Source organism: Balaenoptera physalus (genome assembly GCF_965194825.1).
Source record: "Balaenoptera physalus genome assembly, chromosome: 11".
NCBI classification, from domain to species: Eukaryota; Metazoa; Chordata; class Mammalia; order Artiodactyla; family Balaenopteridae; genus Balaenoptera; species Balaenoptera physalus.
Genome location: NC_138896.1, coordinates 39,571,871 through 39,595,226, shown reverse-complemented (window position 1 = coordinate 39,595,226; position 23,356 = coordinate 39,571,871). Strand labels below are relative to the sequence as shown.

At 44.5% G+C, this 23,356-nt stretch overlaps 2 protein-coding genes and 1 long non-coding RNA gene across 11 annotated transcripts in view; 2 read left to right on the top strand and 1 right to left on the bottom strand.

Annotated features, from left to right (window-relative positions):
• SCUBE3 (signal peptide, CUB domain and EGF like domain containing 3) overlaps positions 1-5,072 on the top strand; it is a 37,584-nt gene extending 32,512 nt beyond the window's left edge. For 7 of the 8 annotated variants that reach the window (XM_082414677.1, XM_082414675.1, XM_082414676.1 and 4 more), the window contains one exon: positions 970-5,072. In XM_082414677.1, coding sequence (XP_082270803.1) covers positions 970-1,119 — 150 coding nt within the window. In that variant the 3' untranslated portion in view covers positions 1,120-5,072. The remainder of the gene's footprint in view (positions 1-969) is intronic. The other variant, XM_082414674.1, reaches the window with a different exon arrangement.
• Positions 5,073-6,331: 1,259 nt separating this feature from the next.
• LOC309638580 lies at positions 6,332-10,747 on the bottom strand. Its single transcript, XR_014251203.1, has 2 exons — positions 10,582-10,747; positions 6,332-6,694 (listed from the first exon to the last, which is right to left on the bottom strand). It is a non-coding gene; the product is annotated as an uncharacterized lncRNA (long non-coding RNA).
• Positions 10,748-10,860: 113 nt separating this feature from the next.
• The window catches only part of ZNF76 (zinc finger protein 76), a 32,004-nt gene continuing 19,508 nt past the window's right edge, over positions 10,861-23,356 (top strand). The window contains exon 1 of one of the 2 annotated variants that reach the window (XM_082414689.1): positions 10,861-11,127. The gene's annotated coding sequence lies outside the window, so the exon portion shown is untranslated. The remainder of the gene's footprint in view (positions 11,128-23,356) is intronic. The other variant, XM_082414686.1, reaches the window with a different exon arrangement.

The window sequence follows — 23,356 nt, the reverse complement described above, 5'->3', positions numbered from 1 at the left end:
TAGAAGCCAGAAGAGCTGAGTCCTAATGCACAGTGCTTGGCACCCAGTAGGCTCTCCACACATCATGTTGCTGTTTCAGACAGGGTGATCAGGGAAGGCCTCTGAGGAGAAGAGACCTGAATGAGGTAAAAGGCTACCCATTAGAAGATCAGGAGAGGAGCATTCCAAGCCCAGGAACATGGGAGCCATGTGGCATGTTCAAGAACCTTGAGGCCAGTGTAGCTCAGCAGAGTAAGGAAGAGTCAAGAGGGGGATAGAGGAGAGACAGCAGGGCACAGATCACATTCAGCCTATGGGCCATGAAAGGGATTCAGCCTTACTGAGTGATAAAAGAAACCAGACTCAAGAGGGAGGGGATATGGGGATATATGTGTACATATAGCTGATTCATTTTGTTGTACAGCAGAAACTAACACAACATTGTAAAGCAATTATACTCCAATAAAGATATAAAAGATACATTTAAAAAAAACAGAAACCAGATAAGTGTTTAGAAAAGAAGAAGGACGTGATCTAATTAAAAACCAAAAAAGTCATTCTGGCTGCTGCGGGGCAGAACAGTCTGTAGAAGGACAAGGGTAGGTAGAAGCATGGAGACCAGTTAGGAGGCCATTGCCAAGTGAGAGATGATGGTGGCTTGGACAGGGTGGTAGCTCTGGAGACAGTGAGAAGTGGTCTGACCCTGGATGTATTTTAAAGGTAGAATCAACAGGATTTGCTGTGGTTGTGAGCAAGAGAGAGGGGTCAAGGATGGCTCCAAGGACTGGGACTGAGCAATGGAAGGATGGAGCTGCCACTGACTGAGTTGTAGGATTCCAAAGGAGCAACAGATGGTGGGATGGGAATCCAGAGTTCACTTCTGGATATGCCTATTAGACATCAAGAGGGGCTGCTGCTGAGTGGAGGCTGGTGGTCCTCTCTCCCACCACTGACACTGATGCTGACATTGCTACCTGCCATCCTCTGCAGGACAAGAAGCTCATTAAGGCCTTCTTCGAGGTGCTGGCCCACCCCCAGAACTACTTCAAGTACACAGAGAAGCACAAGGAGATGCTGCCCAAATCCTTCATCAAGCTGCTCCGCTCCAAAGTTTCCAGCTTCCTGAGGCCCTACAAATAGTGCCGCTAGGCCCAAGACCCAGGTTTTGAAGCCCCCAGACTCTTTAGCCCTCAGAGCCGGCAGCCCCCACCCTCGGATGAGGGACTCTCTCCGATCTCTCTTTTTGGAGAAAAAAAAAATCTCCATATAGACCAAGCACTCTCCCTTTCCGTTCCTCTAGCTTCCTTTCCTTGTCTCTTTCTGCCTCGCTCTTTTTCTTTACTCATTTCCTATACGCTCCCTGGAAAAGCCATTCAGTGCTGGCTCTATTCTCCCGAGGGGTGAAGGAATAGTATCCCGCTCCCCTCCCCAGCCACACTGCCCATTTTACCAGCTCACATCCCTGACCCTATCAGCTTGGAAGGGTGCTAGAGGCCCACGAAGGAAGTGGGTGTAGTGGGGAATGGGGAGGGGGAAGAGGGGCTTCTGCCGTTATAGGTTGTGCCTTGCTAGACAGGAGCCAAAATGTCCCCTGGCTGTGCCCCCCAGGAATATTCTAACAGCCCAGGGTTCTGCCAAAGAAGCCTTTGACTTACAGGCTTAATGCCAGCACTCGTCCTCTGGGACACGTGGTTTGAGCCCTGGAATGCCCACACAGCCAACTTTCCTGTCTACACAGCTCCTCTCCTTCTTCGCTCACATCTGCCTGGGGTCCAGTTCATGAGGGCTTACAAAAGGCCCACACCCCTGGCTAGTGGATACCAGCTGAATGAGGAAGAGCAGCAGGAATTACCATGTTGAATAGGCCGCTGCTGCTCCCCAAGAGAAAGACTTTATCTCTGCAGGACAGAAACCAGGTTTTAAAGCATCGGCAAAAAAAGAAAACGGAAAAAAAAAGAAAATGCGTCCTCTAAAGGACCAGACTACAGAACAATTGGAAGCCAGCCTCAAACACTAATCCCTTCTCTTACTTGTCTTCCCTGGCCCAGCCATTCCCTCACTCCCACCCGAGTGCTCCCTGGGGGAGCCCTACTCCCCTTGCTAAGGATTGTCCTTAAAGAAACATGGCTGCTGACCAAAAGCCAGCTTGGGCCTTGCCCCCAGAGTTGTCTTTCCCCTGTAGTCCCAGATGGCTTGTGGGCCCCACCAAAGAGGACCCCGCCCTGCAGCCAGCCCAGAGCCACCTACCTCTGGCCCCAGGCCGTGGGCAGCAAGAGGAATGTGTGCACTTGGCGAGCCTTCTGCCACCCTGTCCACATCTAAGAAGTGCAATCATTTTGAGTCTTTCTATGTTGACTAGAGGGAGGGGTTTTTGTTTTCTGGTTTTGTTTTTTGTTTTTGTTTCTTTTTCCTCTATTAGAACAACCCTATTTATAGCTGCCTAAGAGAGAAGAGTGTATGTTTGGAGTGGAAGAAAAAAGGTTTTGAATCTCATGAGCCTTGAGTGCTGGAGCATCTGATCTGTCTCTACTCCCCCAGCAGAGGCACCTGATATGTAGGATATGTAATTCTGGGGACTTGATGGAGCAGGAAGGAGAGGGACCTGTGTTTGCTAAACCAATCCCACCATCCCTATGCCTCCATGAATTCAGCATGGACCTCAAGACTGTAGAGGCCGATGGAATTGGCTAGTGATTCTCCACCCCAAGTAGGGAAAACCTCCATCGTTTCCCTGCTTTCATCCAGTTTTCCCCTGATGTGCACATGGAAGAAGACCAGGACAAACCCCCTGGGGATAGGCTGACTCAGGGCCCTGAGGCCAGAGACAAGGCTGTGGGAGCCAAGAATAGGACAGTTATCCAGGCATGGAGTTGTTTGCCTGACGTTGGCGATTCTGCCTACCCCTGTTTGCCATTTCCTCTCGGAGCTGACTTCAAGCCTAGCTTCCTCAACTGCTGCTTTTCAAAAGGAAGAAGAATCAAGTCCATGCCCAAGTCCAGATCCTGCACATACTCCACCTTCAATCCACTGCTGCGTATAAAATTATTTTCCATTTGCTCCTTCTAGTTCCCCCAAAGCTGTAGCCCTATTCAATCAAAGGCTAACAGTTGACTCCTAGGGCTCACTTCTAATGACTGTCTCAGGCTGTTGCTCCCCAAGGAGGCTCAACACTAAATAAAGGAGCCAGACACCACCCCCCCAATCAGTAGCATTCACCAACTGAAACAGCCTTAGGCAGTAGGTAACCAATGTCACAACTAGATCCCCTGACATCCATTAGCCAACACCATGGCCCTTGGGGGTAGAGTGTCTGGCTGCCTTTGTCTCTCTGGGTCAAAGAAGGCTCTGCTATAGAGATACAAAATGGGAAGTGGTCATTTAATAGAAGTATCCACACTTCCCAGGAGATGCCATGAAAACTGCTTTAATCAACTTTGACCATCCTCATTCTCCACCAGAAGCTAGGATAACTTTCTGATTCCTCTCTCCCTACCATTTTGCATCTCTCTCAGAAAGCCAAACAGTCACAGTGCTTCCCGATTCATGCCTTCAGGGTCTGACTTCCTGCTCTCCATTCCTTCCCTGGCACCCTCATACACACACATAAACACACTTCCTCTAACCATTTATTCCATGGTTTCCGGGGCTTGCAAATTATTTCCACAGTATGGAAAGTAGAGACCATCAAGCTTCTTAACTAATGTCAAGACAGATCTTGGAGAGCAGGTGAAGACCTGCTAATGTCCACCAAGTTTAATTTAGGTCGTCCAAGTTGGGAGTTAAGAATCCAGGCAAAGCTGCTCCTAAACCTACAGAGGAAGCTGGCCCAGGGGCATCAAACTAAGGGTTAGTGGATTGAGGAGTCAACATTCAGGGACTCTCTAGGCCTTTACAGGTCAGACAGAAAAAGAGGTTTTTACCACTGTAGGGAAGTGGGAAGATGGTATAAATGGGAACTCTTCATGAACTAGCCAAGAGGCCTCTCTGCAGGATGAGGTATTCGTAGGGCCGCAGTACTGCGAGGCCTCATTTTTCTTAGTACAAAACCTGCCCTGATCTGAGTCTGGGAATGGGAAGCCATTCCTGCAAGGGCTGCAAGCGCCAAGTGATGCATATCAGAAAGGCACTTATGTCTTCAGCAACGTGGCAATCTCTTTTTACTTCTCTGCCTCTTGTCTTTCTGTATTATTGGGCCAGGCCCATTCCCTAAACCTTAGAGAACAAAGTCGGGAGAAAACTGACCAGAGCCTGGACTTGAACTGCCCTGCCCCAGGCCTACAAATTTGCAGAGGCTGACATTGAGCAGTGACTACTCTGACTCTGCCAGGATTGGATTAATTTGAGGTGGTGGAGGCTCAGATTTATTGCTGAAAGTTCAATAGTACAGTCCTGGTCTTTAGCCCTACTGAAAGTTTTCATATCCAAGAAGTTTTCTCCATATGCATGTTTGAGATGACTCTGGAGATTAGGGGGCCATATCTCAAAATGTCAGAAAATATTATAGAGCATTCAGACTTCTGTATTTGCTGCTTAACCTCAATATAACAGGCTCAAACTAGAGGAAGGGAGACAAAGTGTAACTGACCACAAGCAGAAAATGTTAACTTGCCTGGCTTCTCTCTTAAGCACTGTAAGAGAAAAGTGGAAGCCAACAACACAAGGATACCTTTAAATCTGACTTGTCTCAAAGGTAGCACACTCTGTCCTTGGGCCATTACTTGGATTAGGAACCCTCTACAAAGGGAATAGAACCCCCAGTTCTGTTATCAGCTTATCTAGACAACACAGATCGTCACAGTTTGGACAAACCAAAAACTTTATTCTTCTGTGTGAAGTTGAACTTAAGTTTCAGAGAATAACCATTACCATGTGGGAGGCTTTTTTTTTTTAATGCAAAAGAAATCTCAAAATATTGTATTTATATCTACCTTCCACTGCTGCCGATATAGTAAGCATCTCCTACACAACAATAAATGATGCAGTTCATAGAGTATTTTGCACTTGGGGGAAAAAATGTATCTGAACTTGTAAAAAGAAATGTTTGGATTTTGTATTGTCGTTTTTTATTATTATTATTAAAATACTAAATGAAACTTCTCAGCCTGGCATCGTTTCCTCTCTCAATGGCTTACCCTAGAGCTGGAAAAAAGCTTTGAGGAGACAAAGTGTCTTCTTGCTTCCAGGTAGGACTTGCCCCAATTTTTCATTTATCCATCTTATTCCTAATGATTTTAGAATTTGAAAAGGCTTGTCTATTTTAAAAAGCAGTATCAAGAATTATCCCAAGTGGGGGAAATTTGGGGTATTGTTGCTTATCATAGTACAGTCCCCAAAATCCAGACAGGCCACAGGTGGTTAAGATACTTCCCTAGTAAAGATGTCCCATCTCTAGCAAAGTACCAGCACTGAGATTCACCAACGTTGTTCTTTTTATGCAGTACATTCTTGGCCGCCAAACAGAATTCTGAAATAGAGATCATTCAGCCACTACCACCATTACTATACAGGTCTCAGGAAAGCAACCTCTAACCCCTTATAAATGAACAGTATCCATTTCTAGGCTCAGAGATGATAGATAAAACTTTAATTGTTGTAATTACGTAATTCCCTGATGTGAAATTTTATTGGATTTAATAGCTACATGATATAGCCATTTAAGTGGAACAAGGAAAAATCTACCTGATCAAAAAATATGTTGGGTTGGCCTACCAGAATCCTTAACTTCCCCATCAGCATCTATAAAGGAGACAGGTGCATTCTACTCCACAATTGCTGAGCTCCTGTTACGTGCCAGGCATCGTGCATCAGGCCATCACAGCTTGATAACAATAGCCATGCTCAAGATCCGCACACCTCATGTAACACTGATTACAACTGACCTTTCTACATAGATTTCCCAGCAGGAGAAGGAATCCAGTCAACTTGGTGATTATGAGTATAAATTAATTCACTGGCATTCTATTTCATACATTAACTTCCTGTGAATTTGATTCAGTGTGACAAAATATGAACACCTTTGTGTGGACTGACAAAAATCACATTTCTAGAACTGCAAAGCTGAGGACCACATCCAGGACCATGGTGAGTGACTATACCAACTTGGGGCCATCTTCTCTGACTTCTCTCCTAACCCTCTTCTATTCCAAAAACACCAAATCTTCCTCCTTCTTTCTAGGACACTTGCAATTATGTCCCAGAATAATGTAGAGTGAGGGCCAGTGGAGTATGGGTCTGTCTATATCAAGCAGTCTTTAAAGTGAGGTACATGAAGACTTTCCAAGGAAGTCTTCCTAAAGGTACGTGAAGACTTTCCAAGGGGGGTACCTGGCCAAGGAAATCAATCTGAGGAGAGTTTTTAAAGTTTTTTTTAAAATTCATTTATTTTATGTATTTATTTTTGGCTGCATTGGGTCTTCATTGCTGTGCACAGTCTTTCTCTAGTTGCGGTGAGCGGGGGCTACTCTTCGTGCGGTGCGCGGGCTTCTCATTGCGGTGGCTTCTCTTGTGGAGCACGGGCTCTAGGCGCGCAGGCTTCAGTAGTTGTGGCACATGGGCTCAGTTGTTGTGGCTCACGGGCTCTAGAGCGCAGGCTCAGTAGTTGTGGCGCAGGGGTTTAGTTGCTCCGCAGCACGTGGGATCTTCCCAGACCAGGGCTTGAACCCATGTCCCCTGCATTGGCAGGCGGATTCTTAACCACTGCACCACCAGGGAAGCCCTGAAGAGAGTTTTAAGGGAATACATTTCCAGATCCTCAACTTCCATAAGAATTCTGCCCTAAAACTCATCTGTTTTGAGAGCCAGCCAGCATATTCATGCACTCTCCATTCTACCTCCTCTTTCACCATAATCCTTGTCCTACATGACAAAAGAAAGGCATATCCCTCACCTACATTGAATCTTGATGCATGGCCTAGGGTGTAAAACCCTGGGGAGTAGAAGGAAGGGGTTGTTTTTTCCCTTCATAACAAAATACTCCCATTACAATCAATCTTCTTGTTTCATCTTATAAAATGTTTCCTATTTTCTACCTCCTGCTAGCAAAAAATGAAATCGTTAGCTGCTCAAACCATTATTTCCTAACAAAAAAACTTTCTTTTTTATTAAATACATAAGAAAAAGTTTTATCATGAAGTCTAAGAAAATTATTGGAGTTCTTTCTTTTTTTGTTACACGATTGTTATTTAGTTGTTCCCAAAAGCCAAACATAAGAGTTCAACACAAGCAGAAACCGGTATTTGCCAAGGGACTAACATGCCTTCTACCCTACTTTTCACTTAATAAATTAACTAAGGTATTCAGCTATACATTATATGGCATTATTCAAAATTATATAATGAGAAATAGTACCATCTTGTTTTTACAATTTTTATAATATTAATATTAGATCTATATAATTTTAATCATGACTGACTTTAGTAATCTATTTTATAAGCTACAGTTAATAATTTATTTCCCAGTGATTTTTATAATATTCTTGAAAGTGAATATTAACATATTTATTTATTATTATTTTTAAATAAATTTATTTTATTTATTTATTTTTGGCTGCGTTGGGTCTTCGTTGCTGCACGTGGGCTTTCTCTAGCTGCGGCGAGTGGGGGCTACTCTTCATTGCGGTGCACGGGCTTCTCATTGCAGTGGTTTCTCTTGTTGCCGAGCACAGGCTCTAGGCACGCAGGCTTAGTAGTTGTGGCGTGCGGGCTTAGTTGCTCTGTGGCATGTGGGATCTTCCCAGACCAGGACTTGAACCTGTATCCCCTGCACTGGCAGGCAGATTCTTAACCACTGCACCATCAGGGAAGTCCCTTAATGTACTTATTTAAATTGAAGAATAAAGTCAGACTTTTTCCTGACAGAAAGTAAGTCTGATGTGAAATGAAGACTGGCTTTGCTAATTCTACAAATGGCAGGTGTTTTCCATATGGAAGAGAATGCATGTCAATATTTTAACAGAAAGATACTGAAAACATGTAATGATGAAAGAACTTTATCAAAAGAATTGTGTTGGCAAAGAAGTACGAAAATCAGTATCTGACTAACTAGGTGCCTCTGAGTGAAAAGGTGACAGATAATTAATAATTATTTTCATAAGACTGAAACTGACAATCAAGTGACTAACAAATCCTTTTGCAAGATCAGTGGTTTCCAATTCTTTGCTTTTAATAAAGTAAAGGAGGACTCTATTTGATAGTACTTGATAACAGTATTTGGTAATAGGACACTTTGTGATTGTTGGCATGTAATTTAGAAGCAGTTCAAAGACTTGAGGGATATCATTTTAACAAATTTCTTCCTTTCCCAATTACTATGTGAACAACGTCTCTCAACGCTTATGTCTATAAAAATAAAAAACAGGTAGAGAATTGGTGTGGCCCCTTATCTCCTTCCACCATTAGGTAATATTAGTCTGTGAATACCTGAACTAATTGAGGAGAAACACCATATTTCTCACTGAGATGGATTTTCAATAAAACTGTACTTTTTAGGTTTCACAAGTTATAAAGATGTGTAATATAGTGATGTTGCTTAATAAATCTGTACTAGTAATAACCGTAATGACAATTTGATTCATAAGAAATTTTTCAACAAAGCCTATGGTCACAAGCAATAAGCTTAAATATATACTCAATTTTGTTGCAAAGAAGGTGATAGTGATCAGTAAAAGACTTTAAAGCATACAAATATACTAATTAGGATAAAGTTCTATAGGGGCAGTGAATGGAATTAGGAATTCAATAAGAAAGGGAACCATATAAAATTTCTTGTTCATATATTTTTAAATGGATGTTGGCAGACATCAAATATTTAGGGTATTTGGAGTCCACTAGATACAATTTAAGAATGATGTAATGGTTTTCGTTTAAAACGTCAACATTTGCAGTAAGTCAGAAATTATATCCTCTACAAGTATTTAAATTTATGATGGAAAATTTAGGTATCAACTTAGAAATGAACAAGGGGGTACATAGTTCTTTAAAATTCTTATATGGAGTCCAGTTTTTAAAATGTCTGAAGACCACCAGCGTATACGGTATATTGTGGGGATGGGGTTCAAAGGCAGAACAGAAGTTACTAGAAATGATCTTCAATCCTCCACTCCAAAGTATCTTCCTCCCCAGTTCTCCTAAGTACCTGAAATTACCCATCATCAGAATCTTAATACTTCAAATTCAGACACTAGTTTCCCAGAGTTTTTGTTGTGTAATGGGAGAGGTGATTAGCCAATCAAATTAGGATCTGCAAGGAATGTGAGAAAGAACAGATGTATTTTTTATTATGGAAAAAGGTGGTGCGGGGGGACAAACTAGGACAACCTGAGTTCTAGTCCCTGCTCTATGTCTAACCAGAAGTTTATGCTACAGGACAAACTACTATGTTCTCTCTTTGTATCTAGGTAAAATAACTTGTCAAACTTCCATCAAAAAGGAACGGAAAGAGGGCACCTTAAAGGTCAGGCTGTTTATTTCTATACAGGAGATGTAGAAAGGATTAATTATAATATACATAACCATAAGAATGGGCCATCGGAACTTCCCTGGCGGTCGAGTGCCTAAGACTCTGCGCTTCCACTGCAGGGGGCGCTTCCACTGCAGGGGGCGCAGGTTCGATCTCTGGTCGGGGAACTAGGATCCCCCATGCCCTGCAGCGCGGCCAAAAAAAAAAAAAGAGAAAAAGAATGGGCCATCAACTGTCACTTACTGCCCCCCTAAACTGAGAACCTGATGAGAACTGGAGCCCCAGTCCCACCTCTGGAATTGTGCCAAAAGCAGTAAGACGCGGAACAGAGAATGTCTAAAATTGAAGTGGAGGCTTTGTGGTTAAGCTCTTTAGACAGGGGAGGAAAGAAACCACCAATGGCATCTCTAGCTACCATGGGCCCCAAACACAGTACTTTGTAAATGTTTCTAGTTTATTGGCATACTTCCTTTAAAATTTTTGTTAGTTAATTTTGGGGGGCGGGGAGGGGAGAGAGGAGACAAAAGAAAGGACTTAAAGTCTAAAAGGACAGAGAGGGAGAAAAGTTTCTCACCTCACTTCTCCAGTCACCCCAATTCCTCTCCTAAGAGGCAACGTTTACCACTTCCTCATCTAACTTCTCTATTTTTAATTTTTTACCAAAAGCTCACTCTCTTTTACTTTTCCCCTAGGTGTCTGAAAATTCCCCAAGCACAGCCCCTCCCTAGTGAGAGGGGGAAACAGTAAAAGGGCTTGGCTTTGTTCACCCCGAAAGGAGCCTACAAGGGGGAGCAGCTGGTTTTGAGGCTGCGGGTAGGGCTGGCGGAGGAATGAGAGAACCGAAGAGCACCCTCAGGGCGCCCTCCCTAAAGAGGCCAGTCCCTCACGGCTCCTCGACGTCGTCTTTTTCAATAAGGAGCTAGTAATACCTGCAATTGCTTCCTTCAGGGGGTGGCTCATAGATCGTAGGCAGTGCCAGCGGACTGCGCACAGTAAAGCGCCTCGGGATCGTAAGGCGCAGGAGGACGCCTGGGGGCTCTGAGCCGCGAGGAGAGGGTCAGTGGCCCCGGTGCGGAGAGTGGCAGCCGCGAGAACAGCCTCCCTCACAATCTGCCCCTCCGGTCGTCCCCGCCTCCAGAAGCGCACCTTCTCACCCGCAGGCGGCCGATGAGACTCGGGGCCTCGGGCTCCTCCCGCCTCCCGCCTCAGGTGGACCGAATCCCTCGGCAGGACAGGTGGCGACTCCTCATTGCTATAGAGACGACCCGGCTCGCGAGCCGCGCCCAGTCCCTGACCGGGGCGTAGTGACGTCATCACGCCCTCCCCGGGCGCTCGGCCTCGCGGGCGGCGCGTCACCCCGGTCGGGGGGCGGGGCGGGGCTCTCACCGGCACTGTTCAGAGCCTGACTGCCCGGGCTCCAGCGGCCCGGGAACAGGGATAAGTAGGACGGCGGCCGCGGCGACTGGGGGTGCGGGGTGGAGCGTGCCCTGTATTTTCTGTACGGGTTCCGGGGCTCGGTAGAGGCGCGCCGAGAAGACAGGAAAGTGCGGCGGCCCTGGAACCTGGATATGGCGCGAGGCAAGCTGCGCGCGGGCGGGCGGGCTATGGCGCAGGCGGGTTGCGGGGCCGGCGCTGGTGGCGGGGCCCGTTGCATGGCGGTCTGTCGGCGGAGTCGCCCTCGGGGGCTGTCAGGTTGGTGGCTGCGGGAAGAGTGGGTCCACCGTGCCCAGGTGGGAGGCCGGGCGGGCGCAGGGCCCCGAGAAGGTCCCGAGCCCGGCGTGCCCCCCCCTCCTTCGGCCCTAGCCCGGTGGCCGGGAGGCTGGACGGCGGCCTGACCCTCCCCCACCCCAGGTTCCGGCCCCCATCCCTGCCCCTCCGTTCCGTCCTGCGACTCCTCCCCCATGACTTCCAAACCCCACCCCGTGACTGCGCCCGCCTCCACCTCTGTGACCCCCCACACCCCACCCACTGACCCTAAGACCTCACCAGGTAATCCTCACCTCTTATTCGTTGACTCTGCCAACCCAGGAATTTCCCCAGCACTGACCAGGACCCACCAACCTCAGCTCTAAACCAGTGACTCAGGACCCGAGATCCCTACATCCCCCAAAACGTCAGTGACCCCACTGGTCTGGTAACCCCCTCCACTTCTACCCTGTGTTACCCCACAATCTTGGTGACTCCCCCCAAACCTTTCCTGGTAACTCCTAAGCCTTACCTACTAAAATAGTTTCCCACCGAGTTATGTTCTACATAACCCTCAGTATCTGATAATCCTTTCTTTGCCCTGTAACTTCATGATCCTCATTCCATGTGCCCCCTTCATCCTAAAATCACCTCCACGGACATCCCTCTTTGTACTCCAGCCCCCCAGTGTTAATCAGCACATGACTTACAAGTGCCCTAGCACCGAGCTGGTGCCCTGAAAGATATAGAGATGAATATGAAGTAGATATAGTTGGAATCATCAGAGAATCTGGATTGAGTGTGTGGTCCCAGATTCAAGTCCTAGCTCTGCCACCGTTGTGCTTTGGGAACCTGGAAGAAGTCTTTCTTCGCTCTGGACCTGTTTCTCATCTGTATTATGATAAGGTTGGGTTAAATGATCTCAGAGTTTCCTTCCAGCTGTGACGTTCTGCAATTCTCAGTCAAGATAATATTTGTTTGCAATCATTTTTGTACTCTGTACTCCTAACTAGAAGTTTACTGTTGTAATCTCAGCCCAGGGTCCACTTGCTTCTTGAACCTTATTCCCTCACTCCTGCGACCCCCCCCCTACACTCTTAATAATCCGTACCCATTTCCCTTGATCAGGCCTCATCAGTTAACATGTTTGCAAAGCAGGATAAGAGTGCTTCAGCTTGGGGTATTGATGTGATAAGAGATCTGGGTTCTAGTTTGACTCTGGCCTGTAAAGTATGGCGCCTTAGGCACACCATTTAGCCTCAGTCTTCACTTCTACTAGGGTAGGATAACAGTAGTGCTTGAGATAATGCATTCAAAGCATTTGGTACCAGGCCTAGTCCATGGGAGCCCTTAAGTATAAGCCGAGAAGCTCTTATGGGTCTTACTCTGTCCTGGGTGCTAGGGAGTCAACAGATAATGAACACAGGGGCCACACTTTGCATTATCTTGGTACCCCCGAGCTCTTGGAATCACTGTCCTCTTGTCTCTGCTGTGGCCTCCTCACTTCTCTGGTTTTTTACCCTGCTATCTCCTTAATAATGATTGGCACTTACTACTGAGCACCTACTGTGCACCAAGCTTTGTATGTGTAAACTGTTTCCCGTCACAACCCCAATATATCTACCACTATTTCCCATATTTTGTTTGTTTTGGTTTGGTTTTAAACAAATGAAGAACCTGAAACTCACACAGATGAGTAGTAGAGCTGGGATTTGAACCCACAGTCTTCAAAACTCATTGGATCCATTGCTTCTCTTGCCCCTAAACCTACCTAGTTTTCCAGGTCACTCTCAGCCCCTTGTTCCTTATTTTCTAATAATTTCTAAGCCCAACACCAACACTTTCCCCATCACTTCCAAGGTTTCTCTTAACCTTTGCCCCATGGCTTGGTGACTTCCTTAACCCATTGTTCATGACTTTTGACCCCACGTGTCCTGAGACCCCTGCACCTTAATACCTCTCTTTATCCTTTGTCCAAATATCCTCTCACCCTATGAGTCCTTGGAGCTCCCACTTACCCTAAGGTGTCTCCCACCTCACTGGCACTCTATCCCAAATCCTCTCATCCTGTTAAATCCTTTACCCCCAGGAATTCATATACATAAGAGATTGGAAATCTTTTATGAGTGTTCCAGCTGCTTCCCTTCTACCATCCTCAGCCACATCCTGTTACTCAAAACCTTCATCTAAATTAGCCCTTCATCTAGTGAGTGCTTCACCCAGCTTCAGTGAAATGAGCCCCTTCCATCCCAATGTGAACCCATCCTTCAAAATCTATACACCCTCCCATGCTAAGATCCCTCCTCTTCATACCCTTTTCAATATCTTGTGAGATCCTGCCTCTTAGATTCCTGGATCTCATGGCATCTTTCTCATTTTCATCAGTGATCTTTTCAAACCAGAATCATCTTTTACCTTATCCCCCTTCCTGTGCCCTATCCCTTCTCACAGTGCCTTTTTCCTGCCCTACTCTTATTTTTCTCCCTCACCTCACCTCATCCTCACCTGCATCCTCACCTCACCAATCTTGGTAGCATTGATTATGGTGTAAACCTTTCTCCCATCCCAGCTCTGCCCCTTCTTCCACTCTCCCTGCCACTCTCTCCTTCACACACGGCTTGGCCAACCACACTTCACTGGTTTGTCCAGAGAACTACACTTTTCTCTGGGAACCTCTGATAATAGATCACCAAGATCACAGTCCTTTAGGTAGCAAGAAGAGAGATCTTGGAAATCCTTCTGAATAAATGTAGCCATGTCTTCTTGACACACTCCCACTCTTCTATCCTGTTTATGAAGCTGCTTGCTGTATATGCCCTCAGGGTAGAATGCTTTGAGTGTCAACACCCGAGTTAGCCCCATTGTTTTCCAAGCCCTGGGAGGACTTTCCAGTCCCCTCCCACCAGAGGACTGGATGGTGAGTAGCAAAAGGTGACATTAAAGATCCACTTCCAAAAGTCTATTCTGTGGGTCACCAAATTCCCAAATTTGGGAATTATTGGGAATTCCCAAATTCCCAATAATACACTTATTGACTGTATAGCAATAAACTCAGCAGAGGGCAGATTTAGAGTTAAGGAAGGCATAAATCTTGGGGTCTGCAAATTTTGTGGGTTGATTTTTTTAAAAGGAGCTTTCGCCTTAGATTTGTTTAATCTCTCTTAGGCTACAGAACATATTCTGCCTTGGATCTTAGTTATTTGGGTACTCTTCTCACCCAGCACCCACCCTCCACCCCCACTGTGATTTCCTTGAGAACAAAAGCTGGGTTTTCTTTATCTTCTGTTATCTTAATCCTGTCCCGCATATTTAGCAGGTAGTCAGTGAATACTTACTGGATTGAATGAACTCATTCAGAAATTCTGCATCAGGTACAAACAAGTGAAAACAGCTAGTGTCTACATCTACTTTGTAGCTACAACAACCCTTCTCCCCAAATCCCTCCAAACGTGGTAATGGGCAAGTCCCTTGATTTAAACGTTCTGGAATTCAGACACTTTCTTTTTTAGTCATTGCTTGGGTGGGGGACTGGGTGTAAGTGCTTCTTTTTACTGTGTTTCTGGTTAGACTAGAGAGATTGATTGACATAGTGGCTAGAATACAGTGGTAACAAGGCCAGGGTCTGTCATATGTAGACCAGTTCTCAAGAAAACAGCTAGATGAAATATTTAGCGGAGGTTGCAGAGACAATCGGAAGAGAAGAAATCAAATTGGCAAAATGTTGGTAATTGTTGAAGTTGGGTAATGGGTTCGTGGAGTTCATTATACTATTCCTTCTACCTTTATGTATGTTTGAAATCCATAATAAAAAATAGGAGAAAAAAGAAGAGGACAGCTAGGTGAACAAGTGCAAATTTAGCACTGTTCCTTGCAAAATATCTCAAAACAAACGAGCTGCTGTTACCGAGTCAGTACTATTATCTTGGTTAAATAGTATATTTAGTCCCAACCTATTTTTGACCTCTTCTGTTTGTGAGATATCATGATGCTAAATTCAAAAATCAGCACACTGCAGAAATGTATCATCCTGGCAACAAGCACCTGTGGCCTTGGTCCTGCCCTGCTTCCCAGCCCAGGTGTGGTTTCTTGTGTTAAAGGGCTGGGCTGGGCCTGAGAAGAGGGAGAGACAGTGGGGGAAGTGAGGGAGAGATCAGAGCTCAACTAGGGTCTTCCCCGTCTGGCCTAAACCCTCCAGATTACTGGGAGATTCTAAAAGTATGGAGGTTCATTCATTGATTCACTCATTCACTCATTCATTCATTCCACTAATGTTTGGTGAATAGCTGCTGGAGGCCAGGTACTTTTCTCATACCTGGAGATAGAGCAGTGAACAAAATAAAGTTCCAGGACTTAAGGAGCTCGCCTGTTGGGATGAGGCAGAAACATACCATAAACAAGTAAAATATATATTGGGAAAATTAAACAGAGAAAGAAGATAAAGAGTACCAGGAGCCAGGGTATTAAATTTTAAGTAGGGTGGTCAAGGAAGGTATTATTGAAAAGGTAACATTTGGGCAAAGACCCGAAGGAAGTTAAGAGGTGAGCCAAGCATTTATCTGAGGGAATTATATTCCAGTCAGAGGGAACAGCAAGTGCAAAAGCCTTGAGGCAGGAGTATGCCTCGTATATTCAAGAAACATGAGGACACCAGTCAGTATGGCTGCAGTAGGGTGGAGAGGAGAAACATAGCAAGAGATGTGGAGGTGGGAGTGGATTGGTGGTAGATCATATTAGGCCTTATAGGCCCCTGGATTTTTTGTGAATTGTGGGTGAGATGGGAGCCATTGGAGGGTCCTAGGCACCCAAGTGACATGATCTGACATAAAGGATCATTGTGGCTGCTATGTTGAGAATGAGTTGTAGGTGGCAAGAGTGGAAGGAAGGAAACTGATTAGGGAACTACTGCAATAGTCCAGGCAAGACAAGTTGGTAGTTTGTACCCAAAGTAAAGCAGTGCAAGAGTGAGAAGTGGTTGGATTCTGGATATGTTTTGAAAGAGGAGCCAACGGGATTTGCAGATGGATTGGAAGTGGCATATAAAAGAAATAGAGAAGTTGAGGATGGCTCCCTCATTTTTGGCCTGAGCAATTTAAGGATGGAGTTCCCATTTACTGAAATGGGGGAGCCTGGAAGAAGGATACATTATAGGAAGGGGAGATAAGGAATTCACTTTTGAATATGTCAAGTTTGAGATGTTTTTGGACGTGAAGATGTTAAATAAGCAGCTGGATATACAAGTCTGTTAGACTTGTTAGTCAATTTCTGCCCTCCTGGGAACTGAAAGAACACTATTACTGGGCAAGAGACAAAGGAGTATGGTGGGAAGAACACTGGCGGCTCAGGTGTGAGACCCGGCTCTGCCACCAGGTAGCTCTGTGATCCTTTCGGACTCCTCTGGCAGCTCTGGCCTCTGTTTCTTCATCTGCAAAATGACAGCTTTAGACTAGAAATGAGTTGTCTTCTCAGCTCCTCCTGTGTGAGAGTCGATGAAGTAGTGCATAGAGCAAGGGAGATAATATAACTGTACGTATATCTGAGAGCATGTTGGAAACTGCTGAGCCCTACACAGCGTAGTGGCATTGGTGGTAAGAGGCCTCCCTTACTTTGCTAAAGCAAAACCCAGTGAGTGCCTGCCATGTTCTGGGCACTGGACACAGAGGATCCGATGACAGAGAGATGCATCCGTGCCCTCGTGGAACACTACAGACGAGCCGCCTGGTGTAGCTTCACTGCTGAGTATAGAGGGAGTGGGCTGGAGTCTGATGGTCTGGTGCGGTGTTGGCCAGGGAAAGCTTGTTCTTGACCTGGGTCTGGGAGAAAACTACGTGGATGTCGGAGATGAGGCAAGATGGTAATCCAAGTGAGGAAAAAGTGGGCGTCCTAGCTAGGGCTGTAGGAAGAGCTGGGGTGGTGGGACTCAGCTCCTTCCCTCCTTCATTCTTTTTTTTGATATTTATTTGGTTGTGCCGAGTCTTAGTTGCAGCACGCGGGCTCCTTAGTTGCGGCTTGTGGGTTCCTTAATTGTGGCATGTGAACTCTTAGTTGCAGCATACATGAGGGACCTAGTTCCGTGACCAGGGGTCGAACCCAGGCCACCTGCATTGGGAGCATGGAGTCTTAACCACTGCTCCACCATGGAAGTCCCCCACCCTCCTTCATTCTTTCACTCAGCATTTACTCCTCTGCCGGGAACTCCTCTTAGGGAGCTTATAGTTCTGTAGCAGAGGAAGGGTTTCTTTCTTTTTTTCGGCCGCACTACGAGGCAGGTGGGATCTTAGTTCCCCGACCAGGGATTGAACCTGCACCCCCTGCATTAGAAGCACAGAGTCTTAGCCACTGGACCGCCAGGGAAGTCCCTAGATGAAGGGTTTCAAATCTGGTCTCAATTAGATCTAATTCACAATAAGTAGGGTTGATTTAGGATTCAAATTTGAGCTAAAGAGTTCAGTTAGTTATGTGACCTACTAGTATTATTCATTTAGTATCTGTGGACACATTCTTTGTTTGGTGCTGATTAAGCTGAAATGCATGCTCTCCAGGAACTTAAATTATAATCAGTTTAACAGAAAGTAGGATGTGTGATTTTCACCCCAAAAAAGTTGAGTTTAAGGAAAAAAAATACCTGGCAGAGTAATCCCTTCACTGCATCTGGAAGCACAGACGTCTAATCCTTGTGTCATTTAGATGTTGATGCTTATATTTTAAGGAGAGTCTCTGACCAGCTAAACAAGAATACAAGATATAGGGAATTCCCTGGCGGTCCAGTGGTTAGGACTGTGCACTTCCACTGTAGGGGGCACAGGTTCAATCCCTGGTCGGGGAACTAAGATCCCACATCCTGTATGCCGTGCAGCGTGGCCAAAAATAAATAAATAAATAAAATTTAAAAATACGAGATATAGCCCATCTTAATGATCCGGTCACTCACAAAATTAGAGTGGATATGTAACTAGCATCTTTCACTTAACAGAATGGGAAAATTTTGTTCTGGTGAGTGAAAAAAAAAAACAAACCAAAAGAACAACTGAGCTACAAATCCAAGTGCAGCTGAAGCCATTATCTTTTTTTTTAATAAATTTATTTTTATTTATTATTTTTGGCTGTGTTGGGTCTTCGTTGCTACGCGCGGGGTTTCTCTAGTTGTGGCGAGCTGGGGCTACTCTTCGTTGCGGTGCGTGGGCTTCTCATTGCAGTGGTTTCTCTTGTTGCGGAGCACGGGCTCTAGGCGCGTGGGCTTCAGTAGTTGTGGCTCACGGGCTCTAGAGCACAGGCTCAGTAGTTGTGGCACATGGGCTTAGTTGCTCCGTGGCATGCGGGATCTTCCCGGACCAGGGCTCGAACCCGTGTCCCCTGCATTGGCAGGCGGATTCTTAACCACTGCGCCACCAAGGAAGTCCGGAAGCCATTATCTTTAACTGGTGGCCTTAAGCTACTGACAAAACATCAGATGCCTCTTGCCCTGGCGGCTATCAATCAAGGTATAGAAATGTGAGTGTCCGTGTGAGGGTCTCACAAATCCTATGTCTCTGTTTTGCTGCTCGAAGTGCAGGGCCTACTTGGGCTCCTCACTTATAGTTCAGAAAGATCTGGGATGTTTCAAAGCTTCAGTGTATTAGACTGACACCAGCTGGAAGTCGGAGCGCTTCTTCTACTGCCTCCCGGTTAACGCTTGCCTTCCGTAATGGTTCATCTCAGAGAAGTGCAGATGTAACTTGTTAGCCTGGTACTGTATAACTTTTCATTTGTTGGAAGTCCCTGCTGCTTTGGGATAGCTGATAAAGCATGAGACCCATGAAGTTAAGATAAGCTCAAGGAACTGGGAGCTCCTTGAGATTGTGGAACTGACCCAAGGCTTAGATGTAGAGGGTGTGGCAGGGGTACCTAAGACCAGAGTTCTCTCGGTCTGAGAAGATCATCCTTTCAATCTAGGAGGTACTGTCCCAAAGCCACAGAAGCAGTGAGGGAGAAAAGCAGCCCCTGCTCATCTGCCACTTCAGCCAGACCCACCCTCTTGACCCGCCTGGGGACATACCAGGCTGGGGAGCCAGTATGTCCTCAGGTCCTGTGTAGATTTGCTGTTGCTTCATGCTCAGCTTGATCAGGTTTCCATCTGATACTTGAGAATGGCATCCATGAATTGGAAAGCTGAGTTTTCAGATGTGGTTTTGCTACAAACCAGTACATCATGGAATCTATCCTGTCAGCCCTGGAGTAGCCATGCCTTGTTAGGGGAGAATCATAGATATTCCTCTAGCCAACACAAGGAGTGCAAAGCTTGCTTTTAGACTTTCTTCTTTTATTCTTATATTTTTATTTATTTATTTTACATAGGTAACACATTCACAGGGCTTAAAATTTTTTTTGTAAGTGAAAGATATGCAGTGAAAAGTCACCCTTCCATCGCTGTGCCCGTCACTCAGTTTTCCTTCCACCGGCAACCTTGGTTAGTAATTGCTTCACTGTCTTTCCATAGATTTTTTTATGGCAGTGGCAGCATACAAAAGGCACTGTTTTGTACCTTGAAATTTTTATTCAATATATTTTGGAGATCTTTCCATGTCAGTATGTAAGGAACATCCTCATTTATTTATGTCTACATAATAAGGAAGTTCTATATTGATAGACATTTATGCTGTTTGGAATTTTTTTGCTATTATTACATCCAGGGATGCCATGAATAACCTTGGACGTGTGCCATTTTTCATACATGTACGTCTACCTGTAGACTAGACATGAAGTTGCTGGGTCAGATGGTGTGTACATTTGTAATTTTGATTGATAACTGCCAAATTGCCCGACATAGAGCTTATACCAATGATACTCCCACCAACAATGTAAGACTGTGCCTGTTTCCCCACAGCCTCAGGGACATTGCTTTTTTTCTTTTTTTTTTGGCTGCAGCATGGCATGAGGGATCCTAGTTCCCCGACCAGTGATCAAACCCGCGCCCCCTGCAGTGGAAGTGCGGCGTCTTAACCACTGGACAGCCAGGGAAGTCACACAGGGACATTGCTTTGAGTTAAGAATATACAGACTACCTTCAACATAGGATACTGAATCATGGGGCCCCACTGTGACACTCTATTCCACAAGACACACAAAGCACCACACAGCCCAGTTGAAAGAATACCACAATTAAAAATATATATTTTGGGCTTCCCTGGTGGCGCAGTGGTTGAGAGTCTGCCTGCCAATGCAGGGGACACGGGTTCGAGCCCTGGTCTGGGAAGATCCCACATGCCGCGGAGCAACTGGGCCCGTGAGCCATAATTACTGAGCCTGCGCGTCTGGAGCCTGTGCTCCGCAACAAGAAAGGCCGCGATAGTGAGAGGCCCGCGCACCGCGATGAAGAGTGGCCCCCGCTTGCCACAACTAGAGAAAGCCCTCGCACAGAAACGAAGACCCAACACAGCCATAAAAATATATATATATATATATATATATATATATATATATATATATATATATATATATGTATATATATATATATATTTTAAAGAGTAACTGGACCTCTGGTGGTTATAAGAGAAGAAAGGAAGAAAAAATCCTAGAGGAAGAAGTTCCCTACCTCAGTACTTAAATTAGCATAAATTAGAGGAAGAATAGGTATCTGTCTTTGCAGAACCAAGGAGGGATGAGATGCCAGTAGTATCAATCATAGGAAGGCTGTGGGGAGAGTAAAGGAAAACTCCCAGAGGGTGGAGCTGGGCAACCAAGCAGACGGGTTTAGTGTCCACTGTAGAGCTGCCTCTCAGCTCAATGCTGGTATCTTTTCATTTCAGCGACTTTTTTTTTTTTTTTTAAAGATTATACCCCCTCCTTTTAGCACTACTGTTAATTTCATTTTGGCCTCTTCTGCCCTCTTCTCATTTGGAGTTTAGGTTTCTGCGAGTTGGAGCTGGATGTGTGTTCAGCCTCATCTTTTTTCACTTAGCGTTGATTTGTTAACCCTCTTCCACTAATCCAGATGGTCTTGGTGGTTCTTGTCTGAAACGTTTAAACAAGCATCCTGTGCAAGTAGCTCTTGTTTTCTGTCCATTCTTTTCGTGGGATGAATTATGAAGATGAGATGATTAGATCTCAGATCCTGAACCTTTCCTGGTGGGGTTAAGCATTGACAGATTGTTCTCTGGAGAACCTGGAGCCCCTGTAGTGCCATTAGCAATGCACGCTTGCACCTGCCTCTCCTGGCCTTGCCAACACTGATGGTTCAATTTGGGTTTTTTTGGTAATTAATAGACTGTTTCTTAGAGCAGTTTTAGGTTTGCAGAAAAACTGAACAGAAAGTACAGAGAGTTCCCATATACTCCCTTCTTCCCCAACCCCCCGCCCCCAGTTCCCAGTTTCCCCTGTTAACATCTTACAATGGTGTAGTATATGTGCTACAATTGATAAACCAATGTTGAGGCATTATTATTAATTAAAGTCCATAGTTTGCAATTATGGTTCACTCTTTGTGTTGTACATTCTATGGGTTTTGACAAATGTATGTCAGTTATCCACCATTATAGATTTATGCAGAATAGTTTCACCGCTCTAAAAATGACCGTGCTCCACCTGTTCATCCCTCTTCCCCTCACCCCACACCCTTGGCAACCACTGATCTTTCCACTGTCTCTATAGTTTTTCCTTTTCCAGAACGTCATATAGTTGGAATGATACCGTATGTAACCTTTTCAGATTGGCTTCTTTGATTTAGCAAAATGCATTTTAAGGTTCCTCCATGTCTTTTCATGACTTAATAGCTCTTTTTATTGCTGAGTAATATTCCATAGTATGAATGTACCACAATTTGTTTATTGAAAGACATCTTGATTGCTTCCAGTTTTGGGCAATTATGAATAAAGCTGCTGTAAACATCCATGTGCAAGTTTTTCTGCAGACATAAGTTTTCAACTCATTTGGGTAAATACCTAAGAATAGGATTTCTGGATCTTATGGTAAGAATATGTTTAGCTTTGTAAGAAACTGCCTAACTGTCTTGCAGAATACCGTTTTGCTGTGCCATTTTGCATTCCCACCAGCATTTGGTGTTGTCAGTGTTTTGAATTTTGGCTCCTGTAATAGGTGTGTAGTGATATCTCATTGTCTGTTGGATGTGAACACTTTTACTTTGATTTTTGGTAATTTGATAAGTATAATATCCTCATGATTATTCTTTCTTATTCTTTAATTACTAATTAAACTTTTTTTTTTAATATTAGTGTTTTTTGCTTCCGTGAATTCATATTGTAGCCTTATTTGTCCAGTGGGAATTTGATAATGTTCTTGGAGGTTTGTGAGTGTCTGCATGTGGTTTTTTTTTCCACCTAGTTTTTTTTTATTGTGGTAAAATATACGGAACATAAAATTTGCCATCTTAACCATTTTTAAGTGTACAGTTCAATTACATGTGTTTTTTTTTTTAATTTCTATTGGAGTATAGTTGATTTACAATATTGTGTTAGTTTCTGCTGTACAGCAAAGTGAATCAGTTATACATATATCCACTCTTTTTTAGATTCTTTTCCCATATAGGTCATTACAGAGTATTGAATAGAGTTCCCTGTGCTATATAGTAGGTCCTTATTAGTTATCTATCAGTTATATGTGTTTTTAATATCATGTGTTATGTTTTATTTCTTTAGTATTTTCCCCTAATGTCGAGGGTTTTTTTAAGCCAACTCTTCCTTTTGACTTGATTTTCTTATGCTTCAAAAGTCCAAAACTCCCTTCTTATCCTGGTTGAGATCTGGATATTGTTCCATTTTGATGAACTGGTAATATAAATTTAACCTTTTTGTCCCAGGGTGATGTTTTAAATAACATGACGTGTCTAAATAACCGCGATGATCCAGTTCCTCCTGATGCTGATGGAATGTTTCATTTTCAAATAGCCCTTCTCAAGCCAGCAGTGATCCCAAGCTGAATTCCAGAAACAATCGAGATGTAACCTCATCATATCTGTATTAATTTGCTTGTTGATGTAAAGTGATATCCTTAGGGTAACCCTTCCAAATTGCCTTTATTCTGCACTTTTCTTTTCATGGACTAAAGGTGGGTTTGAAACTCCCCCATGATTGCTCTGTTGAATGTTTACAAACTAAGGTGTTAAAATTCACTTAAACATTTGGCCGAAAATTAGATTTTTAAGTTATCTGTTTTAGTTTAAATGAATGCCGGTCTGCAGTAAAGGAGTATGCATTTTCATTGCCCTTTTGGAATTGAAAATAATCCACTTTGCCTAAATACTCCC